At 39.9% G+C, this 20,801-nt stretch overlaps 1 protein-coding gene across 2 annotated transcripts; it reads left to right on the top strand.

The window, feature by feature from the left end:
- Positions 1-656: 656 nt before the first annotated feature.
- daxx (death-domain associated protein) lies at positions 657-15,651 on the top strand. Of its 2 annotated transcripts, none has more exons than XM_033637574.2 (11): positions 657-984; positions 2,764-3,034; positions 3,520-3,972; positions 5,207-5,338; positions 5,470-5,586; positions 8,502-8,733; positions 9,719-9,897; positions 10,723-10,888; positions 12,884-13,436; positions 14,170-14,305; positions 15,170-15,651. In XM_033637574.2, exons 1-11 carry the CDS (start codon positions 887-889, stop codon positions 15,227-15,229), a joined length of 2,397 nt encoding a protein of 798 aa, XP_033493465.2. In that variant the 5' UTR covers positions 657-886; the 3' UTR covers positions 15,230-15,651. The 2 variants fall into 2 exon arrangements, with proteins under 2 accessions (XP_033493465.2, XP_033493466.2); XM_033637575.2 differs by having other exon boundaries at positions 663-988.
- Positions 15,652-20,801: the final 5,150 nt, after the last annotated feature.

Below are 20,801 nucleotides of genomic sequence, written 5' to 3'. Positions count from 1 at the left end.
GGCTTGGAAGTATTTCTGCATAGTGGCTGTACTTCCATAGCTGTTAGTCAAACGCAAGGTAGCATTAATGTGAACAACTGCAACTTCCGGTTTCTTTTTCAGAATAAGACTACATGATTTTTTTTTTTTGGAGTAATACCCAACTAAGACTAAGTGTTGGAAGAAACAGACAATATACAAAGTAATGAAGTAATAGATGAAACAGCTGCTTAATCCCAACCTCTCGCCAGATAGTTATTTATGTCTTTATTATTAAATGATTATTAAGTAATTAATAAATGCACGTGAACTAACGTTATAAAAAAAGCTTACAGGGTATGCAGATAAAAACAAATGTTATATTTTTAATATAGAAATAAAAATATTTATATGTATTTGATTTTATGAGATTAACTGAAAACGCAAAACGGCTCTTTTTTTCAATTTTTTATTTTTTGATTATGTCAAGGTAATGCACTTGCCTTAAAGTCGGCGTTTGAAATTATCGTTAATGTAATTTTAAATTCTAATATTTTCATTCACTTCCTCTTGGATGTAGATAAATCGGCGTTTAAAAAATAAAAAACAAACATATCACTTGTACTCAACGGATTATGTCACCCAATGGGGAACAACATTACTGACCGTAGACCATCTATCAACCAATCAGAGGCATAGTTGTTGACACGACTTGAGCGGTTACACTTTCGACAAAGAGAGTCGACAGCATAGCGAAGTTAACGAGCTTGTGATAAACAGAAAGTCGGTGGGATTAAAATGAGGTTTTAAATAGTATCACGGATTTGTTTGTCTCGTAAATTGTCATAAAATACAACATACGGGCTTTTCTTCTGGTTCGCTATTTTCTTAGCTGACTTACTTGGTCACAATGCTAACTAGTTAGCTAATGCTAACGTTGGCTAACTCGAAAACAGAATTTTGTAGTGCAACGAAGTGGGACATCATCCTCTTTTGTCGTCCTGCCAAACAGCTTATAAACAAGAGGTCGGTATGTATGAGTGTTAAACCTTTATTTCCTGACAATAGCTGTGGTTTAATTTGCCATCTGTCTGTAATGTAATGTGTCATCAAGCTTGAGTCACGTCGCTGGCCAGTTTCACTTAGTTACTTGACTGTCACGTTTCCTAAACCGACAGACTATGTAATGCTAATGGCTTCTTTGCTTGCCCAAGAATTAATGTGTTAATACGGGGCCCTAACTGGTGTGGGACATATGGAACTCCTGATTATGGGCAGTGGTAGAAACGTTACTAAGTAACGTTACATTTACACAAGTACTCTACTTAAAGGGAAACTACACCTATTTTCAAAATTCATACATGTTTTTCCTATTGTCAAAGACAGTCCGAAATTATTAGTCAGCATAACCAACTCTTTTCCAAATCCGAAAACTGAGGGTTAAAACTCAAATTTATGATGTCATATGGTATAAACGGTGCATTCCATTTGTACTGGGAAGTCGGATTTTCAGAGTTCCCAGTTGGAAATTTCAACTGGAAGGCCCCCTTACATTGAATTTCTAATTTGGAATGCTGGAGGAACTTCACCAATCCCGACCTCAAAATCCAATATGGTTGCTCTGTGCATCAGCGGTAGTGAAAACTGCAGTAACATACTGTTTATCAGCACTTCTGTATTATTTGTGTCTCACTAAAATAGTCATACATTCAGTACTGTCCAATTTGTAATTTGTTTGTATGTGCAAAATACATTGTAATCTGATTTTATCAACAATGGCTAACCAGGCTTGAATTGGTATATCTTACAACATTAACTGTTTTCTGACTTGCACCGAAACTCAAGCCCCTTTTACACTGCCAGATTTTCTGTGAATGTTGGGCCGCAAGCGTTTAGACACACAGGGCCGGATTGGCAAGTTTATCCGAGGTGCCCAATTTTCCGCCTCGTAGGGTAGTCATATTGGCGGAACCATTTTTGTTTAAATAGACTGAGGCGGCCTTCCGCAACGGGAGGGGCTGTTGATGACGCCGCACGTGCGACCCACTGGCGGGGGATAAACAGGAAACAGCTGATAGCAGGAATTAGCGAGCAGCTAGTAGCAAGAGGGAAACGCAAACCTGACAGACACTGTAAAGGTGAGCAACTGAGGAGACAAGGAATTGCGTGCCCTCCTTGTCCTCGCAAACAAAGAGGCCATTAACTGTCAAATGACGGGAACGGTGAAGAACGGGCCGACTTACGAGAGAATCGCCGAAGGACTGACCAGCCGCAGCTTCCCTCCCACGTCACTGTTTACGTCACACGCTGAGCTACACCTTTTGTTACTTGCTCACGTCCCCCATTGCCCCGATCACATCACAAGAGCAATACTTACTTCTCTGGTTTCTGGCTTTGACAGAGAGTTGCTTATGTTCACAAATATTGATTGAACTTTCCTTGTCCATGGAAATAGCATATTGGATTCTGAATTTAGGTGGCATTCCCCTTTAAGTACAATATTGAAGTAATTTTATTGAGTATTAACGCTTCATTCTACTTTTCACTTTCACTCCACCACACTTTTAAAGCCAATATTTTTCTATATAGTCCATTCCATTTTTGTGACAGTCCTATGTACTAGCAGATTTAAATTGTTATACATCAGTCATCAGCCGTCAGTACTGTTACAAACCCACCACATCCCTCATGTTCCACCAGAAAACTGCAAATTTTTACACTGTGTGATCTTCAGCATCCTACTGCTTATGTGACATCTTGTATTTTCAGTTGCCCTCATCAACATTCTCCCTGTTTGTATTTCAGTAAGCAGAAATTACCAACATTTTGCATGGCGGTGGCTTCTGCCTCGATGGCGGATAAGATCATAGTCCTTGATGATGATGATGACGATGAAGAGGAGAATCTTCCAAAGTCCTGCTCTGCCTCCACCTCGTCCTCTCAACATCAAGCCAAAAGTGTCTCATCACTCAAAGCTCAGCAGCCTGCCCCTACCCACATTACCCAGTCACCTTTTGCCTCAGCGAAGAAGCATACGCATGTTCTTCAGGCAGAGAATCAGAGGTTGTTCACTGAGGTGAGTTTACATTAAGCGGCATAAGCCAAAGTGGCTGGGATATACTTGTATGAGTAAAAACTTGAGACAAATGTCAATTTCAAAGTATATTAGCATTTGGCCAGTAGCTGTACTATTCTTTAACACATACATTAATAATTAATATACACATTGGAATTACAAGCTCCCTTTTGAAGATGTCATGAATCCTATTCCAATGTGCTAATACCCTTTCGCTCTTCATTGCATTGATCTTTGTACCCAGCACCTGACTCCAGAAAGTTTTTGTAGATGTGCAAACATCCATCTTAATTATTGACAAAAGTATTACACTGAAGAGCTGTAACTATATTGACAATAAATTTAAACTGGGTGTGAACTGGAAAAACCTGAATCGCAATGTGCTGTTGCTGTATGTGTTCGTATTTTTCTTTTTCTTTCCTTGTTTCCCTAGTCTGTCACCATGCCTTCTCCGTTTTCATGTTTTCTTCTCTCCTTTCTCCCAGTTTGTGGAGTACTGCTCAGCTCTCACCCAGGACTGCCCGGAGGTCTTGACCTTCCTCCAAACCAAGCATGCCAAGGCCTCTCCGGACTATCTTTCATCCGTGGAGTTTAGGAACACCTTGGGAAGATGTTTGACTCGCGCTCAGGCCAACCGTTCCAAAACCTTTGTCTTCATCAATGAACTGTGCACTGCACTCAGGCAGCACGCAGCCAAGAAGAGGGTGATCCTCACCAAGGCTGAGCCTGGGCCTTCTACCTCAACATCAAGTTCTGTACAGGTTACCTCTGATATGGCAAAAGGGGAAGACGAGGCTAAAGTTCAGACGGATGAGAAAGAGAAAGGGGTGAAACCGACAGTGGAGGATGAGCAACCTTCCACCTTAGGGCTGCAGGAGGGCAATAATAAGGAGGTACAGGAAGCAGAGAGAAAGGCAAAGAGGGCATCCAGGAAACAGGTTTGTGTTGAACACTACTAAGCCTGACTATTTTTTTTTTTTTTTTTAGCTGATTAGGGTTGCAACATTGTGAGCTTTTCACAGCACAGTTATCAGCTCAGATAATATCACGTTTCATGGTATCACATTATATGGTATTACACAATTATTGTGATTATTTTTAGTTAGTTACCCTACAGCAGGCATGTCCAAATTTCATCAGCCCATGGACCGATTTTTAACAGCCTATAGCTTGTCTTTCATAACATACCGTACTCTATGTGGCCCACAGTGAACAAGCAAGTTCACTATGTAATTTTTTCTGTTTACTTCATGATGGCAGAACTATCATACAGTTTGTAGACATGCACCAAGTAGGAATTATGCAGGTGGAATAATGTCTGCATGTTTACAGATGGTATATAAGCAAATGACCAGTTACCTAGCAGCAGATATTTCCTGCTGGGTAGCACACATGACCACAGTAAAGACGCGTAAAGTTGAAAGCGAGGGCTGCCTGCATTTGTCTCAGTTGAATTAATTTTTTTTTTTTTTTTTTTGTCGTTGTTGTTTGTTTTTTACTAATCTGTATGATTTGATGTGAGAGGCAGCTGACCCCTAAACGTTTTCGTGTTATCTAATCTGGCCCCTGTCTGAAAAAGTTTGGACACCCCCTGTCTTAAAGACAGTAAAGGAGTAAAAACAGAGGGTTGTTTTGTTTAAACAAACGCTTTATTATAATTGAGACGTGGAACAATTTTTCTAAATAGAGGTTTGTGTAAAAAGTCTGATAAGCAGTCGAAGAGGAACGGAGATGTGCAGGTGAGATTCTAGTATGAAAAAGTTATAATCAGGTGGATGATATAGGCTGAAGGAAAGGTTAAATGATCTTTAAACAAGGGTAGTAATTTGCTCTCATCCAGTCAGCTCACTGTGCAGCAAATGGGCTTGTGATGATTTTTTTCTTGTTTCTAATGCCCACATAAAGGCATTATAATCAGATTTTGATCAGTTCAACCTAATGCCATAATGCTTTTAGTACCTCACTAAAATGTAATCCTCACCTGTTCTTACTTGTTATCTTAGAAATTATTAATCAATTACAGCTAATTCCTCTGCTGTCTTTTTCCTTTCATCCTTGACATACAACTTGAGAAATAAGCACAAACATCCAGGTTTATATGCCTAAACTTATGATGACAAGTCTGTGTTGGCAAACACCTGACCCTTCATATCTATTGTCCATTTCTTTCAGATTGCGTACCTGGAGAACCTATTGAAAGTGTACAATGATGAGATCCACCGGCTGCAGCAGGCCGAGCTGAGTTTAGATGACCTGGGAAATGAGGAATCTTTATACATCCAGGAGCACAAGCTCAAACGCAAGGTTTGGCTGGAGTTTGATGCAGCATGGGTGTCCACTGGTTATAAACACTGCTGAAAGCTGTAAAAAGAACCACTGGCTTATTCATGACAGCTAGTCTCACCTGTTTTTCCTGTTGTCATCTTCTCTTTCAGATGATGAAGATTTATGAAAAGCTGTGTGAACTGAAGAACTGCAACACACTAACAGGTCGAGTCATTGAGCAGAGGATCCGCTACAATAGCACTCGTTATCCTGAGATCAACAGGAAGGTGAGCTGCTAGTTGTTGGTTCAAACTGTTGCGGTGTTCTGGAAAGTAAGAGGTCGGGTAAAACTTTGTGTTTACTATTAGTGTTACTGGGTTGTTTAATCTGAGTCCTGCTTCCACCCAGGACTACATGCAGATCTGACTCTGAAAGCTAGCACAGATAACAATAAGTATACAATTACTATATGATACCCGTTAACTCTAACCACATAGAAATCCCATAGTAAGTTTAAGTAGTGAATAGGCACGTCATGATGCCAGAAATGTAGTAGTCGTTACCAGTATCAGTGAAATTTACATTTTATTATTAATCCCTAATGATCTGCCTCCAATGCAAAGAACTGGTTAATGTGGGTTCATGAGATTTTTGTGGTTGAAGAAACCTTACGATATAGTCTACAATATACTAACATATTTCTCCTTCACTGTTGTTGTTGTTGTTCAGCACGTGTACATGTAAGATTTGACAGTAAGTTCTCCATGGTAGGCCATTTGTCCAGTGCCTTGTCAAGCTTTGAAGCAAAGTGTAAATACACAGCGTTCCCATTGCAAAGAATTAAAAACATGAGCTGAGGTGGGGCGTGTTGGTAGGTCTTCTTCTTCTTCCTCCTCTTTTTCTTCTTTTTTTCCCTCTTCCTCTTCTCCTTCCTCTTTTTCTTCTTCTCCATCATTGTCATCGGGCATTAAATAGCAGACTAGAACACTTGTAGGCGTATATGCTGCTCTGTTGGAGCTGGAAGAATTGCATCCCCAGTACCTACAGTACCGGACAAAAACAAGTATCATTACATTTTTGGAATGTTGGCATCGACTGGTACCAAAGTATCAGTTCTTGTGACATCCCTAATAATGAGCTCTTACCCCCCCAGGTATATCTTGAGCTCAGGAATATTCATTTTACGTAGGCTGCTGACCCTCCAAAAATTTCTCCATGTTGTCCCTAGACTCCCTACCATCTACCATGTTGAATCTTGAGTGTAAAAACATTACAGCTAACCTCGATCTTGCATAAAGAGGATTATTATAATGATCATTATAAATCTTTTTTATTTAGGTTTTCACAAACATCTACAGTACAGGCCAAAAGTTTGGACACACCTTCTCATTCAATGCGTTTTCTTTATTTTCATGACTATTTACATTGTAGATTCTCACTGAAGGCATCAAAACTATGAATGAACACATGTGGAGTTATGTACTTAACAAAAAAAGGTGAAATAACTGAAAACATGTTTTATATTCTAGTTTCTTCAAAATAGCCACCCTTTGCTCTGATTACTGCTTTGCACACTCTTGGCATTCTCTCGATGAGCTGCAAGAGGTAGTCACCTGAAATGGTTTTCCAACAGTCTTGAAGGAGTTCCCAGAGGTGTTTAGCACTTGTTGGCCCCTTTGCCTTCACTCTGCGGTCCAGCTCACCCCAAACCATCTGGATTGGGTTCAGGTCCGGTGACTGTGGAGGCCAGGTCATCTGCCGCAGCACTCCATCACTCTCCTTCTTGGTCAAATAGCCCTTACACAGCCTGGAGGTGTGTTTGGGGTCATTGTCCTGTTGAAAAATAAATGATCATCCAACTAAACGCAAACCAGATGGGATGGCATGTCGCTGCAGGATGCTGTGGTAGCCATGCTGGTTCAGTGTGCCTTCAATTTTGAATAAATCCCCAACAGTGTCACCAGCAAAACACCCCCACACCATCACACCTCCTCCTCCATGCTTCACAGTGGGAACCAGGCATGTGGAATCCATCCGTTCACCTTTTCTGCGTCTCACAAAGACACGGCGGTTGGAACCAAAGATCTCAAATTTGGACTCATCAGACCAAAGCACAGATTTTCACTGGATTAATGTCCATTCCTTGTGTTTCTTGGCCCAAACAAATCTCTTCTGCTTGTTGCCTCTCCTTAGCAGTGGTTTCCTAGCAGCTATTTAACCATGAAGGCCTGATTCGCGCAGTCTACTCTTAACAGTTGTTCTAGAGATGGGTCTGCTGCTAGAACTTTGTGTGGCATTCATCTGGTCTCTGATCTGAGCTGCTGTTAACTTGTGATTTCTGAGGCTGGTGACTCGGATGAACTTATCCTCAGAAGCAGAGGTGACTCTTGGTCTTCCTTTCCTGGGTCGATCCTCATGTGTGCCAGTTTCGTTGTAGTGCTTGATGGTTTGTGCGACTCCACTTGGGGACACATTGAAAGTTTTTGCAATTTTCCGGACTGACTGACTTTCATTTCTTAAAGTAATGATGGCCACTCGTTTTTCTTTAGTTAGCTGATTGGTTCTTGCCATAATATGAATTTTAACAGTTGTCCAATAGGGCTGTCGGCTGTGTATTAACCTGACTTCTGCACAACACAACTGATGGTCCCAACCCCATTGATAAAGCAAGAAATTCCACTAATTAACCCTGATAAGGCACACCTGTGAAGTGGAAACCATATCAGGTGACTACCTCTTGAAGCTCATGGAGAGAATGCCAAGAGTGTGCAAAGCAGTAATCAGAGCAAAGGGTGGCTATTTTGAAGAAACTAGAATATAAAACATGTTTTCAGTTATTTCACCTTTTTTTGTTAAGTACATAACTCCACATGTGTTCATTCATAGTTTTGATGCCTTCAGTGAGAATCTACAATGTAAATAGTCATGAAAATAAAGAAAACGCATTGAATGAGAAGGTGTGTCCAAACTTTTGGCCTGTACTGTAGGTCCAATACAAAGCAGAAAACCTAACAATAATTTGATATAAATCAGTACAATCTAGTGATGACCCAGGTAAAGTTATTTATATCATATTGTCAGTAGTTTAATCTTACATTTTTTGAACCAGGAGGTTAGGCTGGGGGAGCTGTGTCATTCAGCATCATGTGGGTTATTCTGACATGCTCCTGATCTGATATCCTATGTTCCCTCCTCCTGTCAGATTGAACGTTTCATCAACAGCCCTGAGGCGCAGAGGAACCCTCCAGATTACCAAGACATCCTCCAGCAGGTGCTGCGCGCCAATGTGCGCCACAACCTGTGCCTGAGCCGAAAACAGCTAAACCAAATCGCCCAGGAGGCTTTCAGAGAGACAGGGAGCAGCCTACAGGAGAGACGTCACCTGGACCTGGTGTACAACTTCGGCTCATGGCTCACTGACACCTACAAGCCTGGTAAGGCTTCAGGCAGGAATATTAGTTTAGTTAACTAATAAACGGTAAACACATCATATTCTGTTTTGGACCAAAGAGAACAAACCTTTTTGGGCACTTCAGTAACCATCCATTGTCCCATGCAGCATGCAAGTACGGAAATAATTGTTAAACCAACATGAAAATGCCTAGGACTTCATGGGTTTAGAGGTGTATAAATGTTGACACTTATTGTGGTCTGTTAAGGCCCAGACACACTAAACCGTTATTAACGAATTAGTGGCAGCAGAGGCTGACTGTTGCGTCGCATCATGTCGCCTGCATCTTGGCCAAACAGTTGCACCTAACACACCCCGAGACTACATACAGTGGACTACATACAATAGCCAACTAGCACATAAGTTCAGCGCCTACATAAGAAGAAATAACTCTCCATACCAGCAGGCGGTGGTTGTCTGTATTCCTCATTCAAAAAGGGAAACCAGGAGATGGACAGGATGGATTCAAGATGCTAGTTAGCCAGTTAGCACATTACCAACACAACCCAATGTCAAAAGAACAAAGAATATTCACCATGCACTAGCAAAAAACCCCCACAAACAATAATAAACTTTTTCAGCTAAAGAGCTCAATGGCTAAGAAATAGTCTTACCTAATATAACAAGCTTGTTTTGATCTTATGCGCTCTTGAGATGACCATTGGCTTGGTGGGTGTGGGCCCTTAGCAAATTCAAAAAGATAAAACATGTATAAAATACAATATATGTAAATAGGAACATGATTTGTACTGTTTAAAGAGCTAACCTGTCTTTAGATTTTAGAGCCTTCAATAAAAGTGTAAAAAAAAGAGTAACAAAGCTCCTAATTGGTATTTCTTGCTTGAAGCTTATCTAACTCTAATTTATTGACCCCTCCGTTCTTGCTCTTGCCTGTTCCTCTGTTTTTTGTCATCATCAATCCTTCCTCTCACCTGCTGTTCCTCTCTTTTCTCCACCACCCTCTAAAGCTGCAGATCCAGCTCTGTCAGACCCCTCACTGCTGAGGCGGCTTCGGTCAAACAGAGAAGAGGCTCTGTCCCGTCTGGAGGAGGTCATCACCAAGTACGCCGTCAGACAAGAGGACACGGAGGAGCAGGAGAGGGCCAGACGACTGGAGAAAGACAAGGAGAAAGACAAGGAGAAAGAGGTATGACAGCATCTTGGGAGGGGGGAAAATCCTCACCGGCGTGTTCTGCTTTCAGTGTTTGATAGGCATGGGATGGGCTGCGCTTTAAGAAATTGTCCCATTTTTGTCTTCTTTTCTGGTGTGGAAGTCAGAGAGATGCCACACTGAAGCAAGGCAAGACTTGCACACAGAACAAAAAGTTGCAGAGCTGTACAGACAGTGAAAAAATGTGCATAGAGTGCCAAAACTGCAGATGTTTCAGTCCATGAATGGACTTTCCTCATATTTGTGTATAAAACACAAACGTCTTAGGTGACAGATCTTCCTGTCGACACATGAATACACCAGTGGTACAATTGTTAAATCCATCTGAGATTTCAACTGCATTCCTTTGCAACAACATTGTATAAATGCTGTATAGAAATAAACACTCCATAATATTTGCTTGATGGTGAATGGCCTCCCTCACAGCAAGCAAGATGTTCATACCTGTCAGAAATAAATGTAAACCAGTGGCTGCCATCAGATGAAAAAAAAAATGCATTGGGAAAATGGTCAGTAACTTGTAGTAAATGGCATAAAACTCATATGAAAGAACACTGCCTTGCTACTTCAAACAGCAAGACAACAACCACTACTGATGGGGGTTGGAAAACAGGAATCTGAAATGTATCATAATTTTGTTTCACTTAAATGAAAAGTGTTGCCTGGTGTGGGACCAGCACCTGATCCTGTCTCTGACGGTTATTTATCAATTTATTTTTCATTCTTGTTCCATTTTTCATGCTCCCTTCCTCTGCCCCTGGCTGTCTGGTCCTGTCTGACCCTCACACATCTTATTTTCAGGCCCACAGATCAGAAAATGGAGGAGAAAATAAAGAGGTGAATGGAGTGGCAGAGGAAGAAGAGGAGGAGGAGGAGGAGGAGGAGGAGGATGATGACGAAGAAGATGAATCATCAGACCCAGACATTGAGGAAGAGATCCAGGCCAGCACTCAGCAGGATGGACCAGGTTAGAGCAGAGATATGAATTCAATTTTTTTCTTTCTGAAATGCGAAAGTGTTGATGGTGAAGCTAGTGTTGGTTTTCCTGCCATTGGTAAACAATGTCTACATATTTCTAAAACATAATTTGGTATAGTTTTCAACAAGTAATTATCTTCAAGATGGTTTGTTAAAGGGCTCTACAATTTCGGCTTGTGGGGACAGTAAATGCAAAGAACTTAAAATGAAGCAGAGGGTTATGAGTTGTGCCTACAGTATATTTCTGGAAGTAATAAAATAATAACATGGAGGCTCTGTAGTCTGAACCAAATCAACAAAGACACATACACTAGGGGTAGGGGAAAAGATCAATACATCATAGTATCGCAGTATTTTTGTGTGGCAATATCATAGCGATGCCAAGTGTCATAGTACACATAGTATACTTTTCTCAATTTCTTTTTCAGTCTAAAGATCCGTTTTGTTACAGTGAAAATGACTGAGGAGAGATAAAAAAGACTTTATCTTATTAGATAAAACGAATGTTGACAAAATTATCCTTTGGGGTTATAATTAGCAGTTGAAAAAAAGGTAATAAATTACAATGTTTCACAATAACCGTTTTCCATTACCTCTTTTGTCTGTGCCAAGTCAAGCTAAGCCACGCCGATTGGTTTTTCCATTATCAGTTTAGACATGCCGTGCCATGCTGAGCTACGCCAGAGATGGACCTTCTCTAGAGTAGGTCCAAAAGTTGGCCGCCCTCATGCAGGTAGTGGTGACGTCTCGCCACCAGCAACCAACCCCCTATGACCCCCGTTCTGAAACAAGCCGTGTTTATTGTGAGACTTTACTCACCAGAGAGAGAGGCTTTTTTTTTTTAAGATATTTTTTGGGCATTTTTAAGCCTTTAATTGATAGGACAGACAAGTGTGAAAGGGGGAGAGAGAGAGAGGGAGTGACATGCAGCAAAGGGCCACAGGCTGGATTCGAACCCGGGCCGCTGCGGCAACAGCCTTGTACATGGGGCGCCTGCTCTACCACCAAGCCACCGACGCCCCGAGAGAGAGGCTTTTTAAAAGGTCTTTGTGTGTTCAGCTGTCAGTACTTTTGCAGCTTCTCGTTGAATCTCTGTTGTTGGAGTTTAGTTTCTCTCCTGCAGCCTGTTTTTACTTCAGATATATGCTTTATTTTAGGGTTTTATGTTCACTCTGTTGTAATGGAAATGCAAAGCTCTGCAGTGCTAGGCTGGCCACCCCAGCCAAACTAAATGAAGCCAATTCAGTCCACTGTAATGGAATAAGGGTATCTGTCCCCACACTCAGCACCCTGCCCCCTGTGAAACACCCCAAGCCATAAAAGATGGCAAAATGCAGACGGTGGTCTGTCACACTTAAGACGCCCATGCAAGTGCAACAAAATACCTGCAAGCAAAAAGTCAATGCAAGTAATTTATTAATGTGGGTTGTGCAAAAAATGTACAGACAACAAAAATAAACACAATGAAATACAGTTCATTCAGATAACAAATGCTGCACTGGAACAGCAAACACTGGAGAATACTCCTTTAAAGGGACAGAGAAATTCCCTTGAGACAGCGAGAAGGGCAAAAATATTGTTTTTTTTTGTAACTATAAAGTAGTTGAAGTGCGCACTATGCACTTTATATCTAGAAAAAATTAGAAGTAATGGATAAAGACTCTGTGTCGGCAGATACTCAGTATTAATTGATTTGGATTGTGAAAGGGGGCAAAAGCATTTGTTTGGGACATTCCTATCCGTCACTATTACATTGTGCAATTAACATTTACTCCATAATGATAAGTTAAAGGGAAAAAAAGTCTCCTTCCACTTTGTGAATGTCTTATTTAGAATGCCTCCATTAGTGATGAATATCTCCTGGGCATCTCTGTGGCATATTTTCATTATGCACTTTCTTTCACTTGATTGGTAAAACCCTGATGACAGGGTGCCAGAGACCTTGAGCAAAGATTTCATTACATTCATTTCCCACTTTCTATAGACGATGATGAGAACGAGGACGATGACGGCAACGAGGCAGAACCAGCCTTTGATGGTACCAACAAGGACGATCAGATGGATCAGTTGTCAGGAAGCGTTTCTGCAGAGCGGGAAGGAAGTGTGAAAGATCAGGATGAAGAGCCAGTCACAAGTGGGCTTAGTCCTCTTTCTGATGAAAGCAAGTCCCAACTGTCTGACATCCCGTCCCCTAGACAGAGCCCATGCCAATCACAGTCAATGCAGACAGATGACCAGACAACATTGTCTAATGGTAACCATGCAGGATTAGAGGAGACCGTGGATTCCTCCAATCAAGTTTCAGTTGTACTGGTAAGCACCAGCAAAGTTAGAAAGGACCCTGTGTCACCGGCAGCAGCCAATGGGGTGTCTCAGCCCCTGTCGCCAGTGGTTATTGTAGAAAATCGTGACACACTCACTACCAATGGCACGTCACCGCCACCCGGCATCAGAGCCACAAGGAGCCAGAAGAGGAAGAGGGAGGACATAACATCAGAGAAGTCCCGAAATACAAAGCACATACTCATCGATGACAGGTACTGTAAGACTCTGTTGGTGGTAGATTAGGACATAAATCTATTTAATATTGTTATGGTAATATTTGACATATAATGAACACATGGTCATGTATTTCTCATAGTAGGTATAAATCCATTTTAGTACACTTAATGCGCATGTATCAGTGTATTGACAATCTTGGAACCCATCCACTATTGGTCTGATGATAATTTCAGGGGTTCTGGTGTAGCCAGCAGATATCCGGTTTTGTTAACTTAAACTTTAGTAATTAAGTTGCTCCGAGTCCTCCTGACTGTGCTCATTGTGTGTGAGCAAAACACTCATCAATTTAACCATTTCCAGACATCTGTATTTCTCGATTGATTTTCACCAAATAATGGACTTTGATCTTGTCTAGTTTTTATCCCTTAAATTAGTGCTGTGAACACCTTCTCTCACCTATGAACCGTTAGAGTAGGTTGAAAAAGTTTCTCAAACTCAGCCTGGGACTTCATAGTCAAGAAATGGCAAATCTGAATTTACAATGCCAGTTTTTAAGTTCTGCTTTAGGTCAAGGCTCACGTAAAATGTTAGATGCAGCTCTAGTTCACTGAAGTTTTATCAGAGAAGTCTGTTTTTTTTTTTTGTTTGTTTGTTTGTTTGTTTGTTTGTTTTTTTTTTGCTGATCTACTTCTACCTCTTCACTTCTCTCCCCATGTTCTTGTCCCTCCATCCCACTCTACATCCACGCGCCCATTGTTCCCTCCTCAGTGAGACAGACATTCCTCTGGATATGGGCGTTTTCAGCTGCAATTCTCCACAGCAGGTAGAGTCAACCCGAGCAGACACTCCAACCCAGGAAATGGTCAGCAGCTCACAGTCGACACCGCCTCCCAAGAAAAACAAGGTGGGGGCACACAGAGAGATGAGAATCACTGGTGATCGTAGTGTTGGTCAAAAGCTGGATCACAGTTAGGTTTCTAGATTGACAGAAAGGTTTTCAAAGTGTTCAGGTGTGCAGATCATGTCTCTCATTTGTGACACTGGTAAAATGGCACCTCCAAATTGAGTACTTGATCTAGTTTACAATTTTGTCGTCTTTTTTATTCAGAATTTAGATAAAGAATGTAAGACAAATCTTATTTCTCAGGTTTTTCATGAAGTATGTGCAACAGTTGTTTCTAATCTGTATTTCAGTTATTAAAGCTACTCTATCGTGTTTTTTCCCCCAACAGAGCATCATAATTATTGTTATGATCACTATTAGTTTTATTGTAAATAATAATAAGTAAATAAGTTCCCACCAAATTGAACACCATTACGGTTAGAGGTCCACTACTTTTATACAGTGTATATCAACAACATGAGTCATTGTGATTTTCCAAAAGAATATATTTTTGTTTTTATCCTACATGACTGTTCGACTTGATGCTCGTATTTTGTTGTTTTCACAGATTTTTCACCACAGAAATGTAAAACAGCAGGAGCAAATTAGTTAAAATAGATTTTTATGCAGATTGAATGTTCCTGTCTGCCTCAAACAAGGTCCTTTTTAAAGTGTGAACAGCTCAGAATATGCCTAAAAAACAAAAACGCACCTCAGTTAATGATTGTGCTCCAGACTTCCTCAAATTAAAAGCAGAATAAAATAGAATTTCATTTCTCACAAATGGTATATTTTATAAATAAAAATGATGAATATTAAATCTGATTCTATTATTACATATACATAGTACACATTTTCTAATCGTGCACCTTTTCTTTTGTCCAGGTCAATGTGGCCACCCAGTGTGACCCGGATGAAATAATTGTCCTGTCGGACTCTGAATGACCTCCCACTTTAATGCAAGATTCTTCCACATCTCACCTGTATTCTGGGACAGATTTCCTGAAAAGATCCATTTCTAAGGACTGCCTTGTCTGCTATCTTGCAAGAAGAGGAAAAAGGCTAACATTACTGTTCTAAATGTGATCTAAACAGCCATTTGTGGCTGTGGAAGATGGGGAAAACTATGAATTTAGTACCTCACTTGATTACATATAACCAAGCCAAGACAGGTGTTTTTGTAAAAGACTTAAATAAAATAATTGTAACATTTTAAAGGAAGCTGTTTAATCAGGACATGTTTTTTTTGGAAAATCAAGGAGTCCTTCTCTTCTGCTGTGTGTACCAGAAAATACAGCTGTACTTTTCTTTATCTAAGCAGAGAAACATTTGGGCTATTCCAAACTCAGAGATAAAAAAAAGAAAAATCCTCTTGGGATGATTGTCCCTCCGTTCAGAGTTTTGTTAGTGTGGTTTGGGTTAGAAACCAGTGCCTAAAAACTTGAACTGTGCAGCCGGATAGGTGGCCCAGACAGGGAGTTCTGTTTTCACAGACACATGACTGGCAAGGACTTAAACTCACCACCAGTTTGTTTACATTTTTATATTTCAATTGCTTTTTTCCCCCATAAAGGAGAGTGGGTAGTGGTGGTCTGAACAAAAGGAATTTTAGATGATTGTTTAACTTGCAATTTATGGTGTGTGCATCGAACCAGTGAGCTGTGTGGTGGTTTGTACTCTACTGTTAGCTGTGTGTGGACTGCAGCACTGACAGTGGGCAATGACACTTTAAAATGTTACCTTTTTATGTTTTCCCTCCAAACCTATTTCTATTTTCAGGTTTATAATAAAGAAAGTGACTATTTTTATTTATGTCTGCCGTTGGATCACTGAAGAGTTTCTAGATAGATATTGGATTGAATGCTGACAAAGCTAATACACAAGTGTTTGACGGATAAGGTTGGTAATATTCTATATTTTTCTTATAGTCAACATCCCATCGAAAGACCAAAACCATGACTCTGTAATCAAAGCCTGATAAATGTCATTCCTCTGTGCCACAGAGAGTGCTGCAGGAATGATCCTAAAATTTGGAAATGAGTCAGCATTTTTACACTCCCGGTTCCCTCGTCTTAAAATCAATGGGTTTTTTAAATTTGAATACATTTTTGATTAGATGCCTGCAATAAGGTCTGTGATTAACATAAGCCTAAGTGTTTTGTTCTATGACATAAAATATGTCAGTAAATACTCCACTTATAAATGTTGAAGCTTCTCTGTGTATTAAAAACGTTAAAAAACTACATTTTTGACCTATTTTTAAAGATTTAAGTCTTCAGTAGGAACCAGTGGGCTTGCTGCAGAGAGCAGGGTAACACAGTCAGACAGTAGCAGGAGATGGACTACAACATTGTTGGTTTTGGTCTTTGCATAGAATTGTTGACATTAAGCCTTATCCTTTATGTAGCTATAGCACAAAAATGTTTCCTCATGATTCTGACAGGTCTGAAAGAGATGCATCTCAAACAGAATCTCTCCGTAACACTGATCATTTCTACCTTTGCCTCTGCCCAGCCCTGATAACTACATTTATTCATTTGGTCCTCACAGTTTAACACCAAATCAAAACTCAGCACAGTAGCTATTAGTCTAAATTCAAACAACGATCAAACCATGAATGCCTTTTTTACTGAAGCCAGTCCCGGCCCAGTCAAGGATCCTAAACACCTGAGCATTATGACAAGAAAGAAATTAAGTTTTATTCTGACACAAAAAATGATTCACTTTAATACAAACAAGCATTTTTTTATTTTTTTTTACAGTTGTTGGTGCAGCTAATAGCTTGTTGTTCTCTCCTGTCAATACACTGGGTACTCAGATACATTAAGCCATCAGAAAGGAAATTTCTGCATCCCTGCTGTCGTTTTGAGTACAGTGATGCACTTCAGATCTCTAGCATTTGATAAGTAAGGTTTTTTTTGTGAGTAGTATGTATTGCGTTCATTATTATAACTAGCTGTCTGGCTGGTTCCTGTGTAAAACAAGTACTAGAATATTGATGGAAGAGTGTTGGTGAAATCTCTCAACTTTTTATCCTGACAACAACCCCCATTTTTGTCTTTTCTTCCTGAATCCCCTGAATTTTTATTTAATTTTACCACACAGGTTGAAATTATATTTTGGGGTAATAGTCTTTTCAGAGTGCAGACCTGGAATGTAGTTACAGTAGGTAAGATCTGCCGGGCCTTATGTATGCAGAGGGGTGATCCATCATTCACTGTGAATTTTTTTCTTTTTCATTTTTGATAAATAAATTATACATTTTATATGTACAGCCTCTGTGTTGCTGATTTTTACTTGTTCTTTAACTAAATATATGGCAAACATTTTTATTGTATGAAAAGAATTCTGCAAAGGCTGCAGGTTATTTTAGTTAAATGTCAAATATTGTAAAAAGTCAGTTTTCCATTGCTGCGTCTCAAATCAGATACTTTTCCACACTCACATGTAGTGCACTGCGTACACTATCTACTTGCATTTTATGCAAATTTTAACAGAATGATTGTGTCTCAAATCAAACACAGCCAATGCACACTTTTCGGGAATGACAATCGCAAGATCTGGCAGCTTTTCTTCCTCTGCTCGGCGAATTGCAACCAGGCAGAGCATATGTGCAACATTCATCAAATGTGTTACTTGCTAAAATACATGCTTGCTGTGTGTGTGTGTGTGCTTAGCTTCTGTATTTATTAATTTACTTATTCTATTAAAAAAAAAAGAAGCTGTTACAGCACATCACCATATCTTTAGATGTCCATGGCTGATGATGGCTGGCTCCATCACCAGCTGATCTACAGAGCTGATAATAGCTGCCACATTTTCTGAATATTTACAACTTGTCAAGCATCTGACCAAACATGCATAAACACCAAACGTAACTTACTAAAGACCATATAGCTTACGCCACAACATGTGACGTCAATGCCTGATAATAACTGAAATAATAAATGAAAACTGCACACTCAGCTTTTTGACCCTTATCATCAGTGCACCATCTGGGTACTCCCAGTGCACTGCATTTTGTTGTAGTTCTGGGTGTGACTAGAGCCGTAGAATAGACCTATTCAAGGGCTCTGAGTGTGAACACAGTGGGAACAGTATAAGCACACAGTATTCAATTTAAGATACAGCACGAGGCAGGAATAGGTGCTATATAAATACTGTGAAAGTATTAAAACACTCAATCCACAGTGAAATTTACACAGTCAGTATTTAAAAACTGTGCCTTTGAACGAGCCGTCAGGACTTCTGTGAAGTTGTGATGTCGCAGTTGTACTATATAAAGGTTGAAACTGCTGCTACAGTGCCATTCTAGTATTCCCTGATGACACGATGACAATGCAGAGATGCCACCAGCACAGATGCAACAATCCAAGAGAAAAAGTTGGATTGTTGCATCTGTCGCTGTAGCTTCTTTGTTGTATTACAGTATTAACTTACTGCAAATTTCTCTGAATATTGAGGCATTTGCAGTTAACAATGAAGCCTAAACCTGCGTAGCTTCTGCTGATATGAACCATTCCAAGATTTATTTATGTTTTATTTATATTTTTCAAGACTTGAACAGAGATTAAAGACAGACAATGTCCTCTATTCGCACCAAATAATTTATTAATCCATTATTTTGATACAGGGCAGAGGTGAATACTGATGTACTGTAGGTTATTACATTATTAGTACCACTCAGGATTTACATAAAAATGTCTATTGACAACTGTCATTTTCAGTTCAACAATCAACTGGTCAATCAGAAGACGTAAGAAGTTACACAGTTTGTGGAATGTACAAAAATAATTAAATTACCTCAGTCTAGTTTTCAGCAGCAACTCTGAGCTCTCTATGTGGATCCTTCCATCTTTTCTTTCTCTTGATGAAAGAATGTTCAGCTCATTCATATTAGACGGGGTGCAAAGGGAAACCATGTGGTCCTAGTTTGGAGTTTTTGATTGATTTCTTTGTTTTAATTAAGGTGGCTTTATTGGCACAAGTGCATACAATGCAATGTTACGAAAACATGTTAATAAAAGGGCAAGAAAAACAAATGGGCCATGGATAAGAATAACAATAGATGATGTCTGTTGTAGTTCAGAAACTGTTCAGTGTGTTGGCGCTGCAGCAGATGAAGCTGCAGAGCTTCTGGAGACACAACAATAAACTGCATCATATTCCATTATTTACGAGGACACCAAAAGGCATTGCGAAATAACAGGGTGCTTATAGGGTCCCTCAGTCACCACAGGGCCCTTGAAAAAATAAAAATGTGAACTTTGTGGTTTGGGGTCTATTTTGTTTATTTTTTGTGTCATAAATTAAGTATTTTAATATGCACTTTCTGATTCAGCACATTTCCAAATAAGAGGATGCTAAATTTAGAGATGTAGAGGTGATATAGTGAGATCAAATTATGTCAGTCTTCTTTCAAAGAAAAACAGTTTCTGTATAGTTGCATTTAGCATACGTCCAGACCACATGCTATCAGATGTAAACTGCTAACTGCACGTAAAGTTGGAGTCAGTAATTCTGGAGAAAGAATATTATTTGAAGTAAACATCAATACACCCCTCCACCTCAGCACTCCCTCAGAAGGTCCTCTGCCAGATAATTTTGAGCATCAAACACTTAATTTCCTGCATCCTGGTGATTTTTTATGCATCAATTTGTCCCTTTTCTTCTTCATTTTAAGGTATAAATGTCTTTAATTTTGTCAACATAAAAGTCCTCTGCTACTTCAATGTTTTATGGGGAGCAGGGGAGACAAGTATACACACATATTGAGGGGGATGTGTCCCCTGCGTACCACCCGATATACCCAAATGCATCCATGGCCTTTCTCCTGTCCTGTGCACAAGCACAAACGCCCCCTGTTACTGATTGGCTGCAATAGTGATGTGTAGCTGGGTCTGAGCAACCTTGTTTGTTTGCCATTTACAGAACCAGGGCTGTGTATGAACACACACACACACACACACACAGATCAGACAGGAAGCAGACCATGAGGACATATCTGCTGAATTCAACAAAAAGTGTATTAGATTAAAGTTGCTGACTGTGCCTTTAAATCCACAACTTCCTGTGTTAGTTTACATGACAGACTGAGTGTTACAGAATCTAACATCAGGATTGTTACTGACTAAACCTCAGACTATCCTCAATTACTGGAAGTAAAAAGTAGAGATTATTTTGTCACCCATCGCTTAAAAATCAATAACTGGTTTCCCAAGAGTTCACATATTTCTGACTGAGCCTTCTCTGAACACAAAACACCTCAGAATCTTCACGTTGTGTTTGTAGACATACATACAAATAAATGTGCTCATCTTGTTTACCTACATTCACTCTGTGTAGTTATCTATATGCACATGTTTAACTCCACACTTAAGATAAGCATTAGATCACCATTAGACACGTCACTCACACATTCTGCGTTTACAACCATCCACTGTTTTCTCTGTAGGTGTTCAGTAGAGGAGTAAACAAACAGGAACAAATTTGAAACCCAAATGACCTACAAACACAA

This window comes from Epinephelus lanceolatus, chromosome 16 (genome assembly GCF_041903045.1).
Source record: "Epinephelus lanceolatus isolate andai-2023 chromosome 16, ASM4190304v1, whole genome shotgun sequence".
Classification (NCBI taxonomy): Eukaryota; Metazoa; Chordata; class Actinopteri; order Perciformes; family Serranidae; genus Epinephelus; species Epinephelus lanceolatus.
This window is presented reverse-complemented; position numbering and strand designations above follow the sequence as displayed.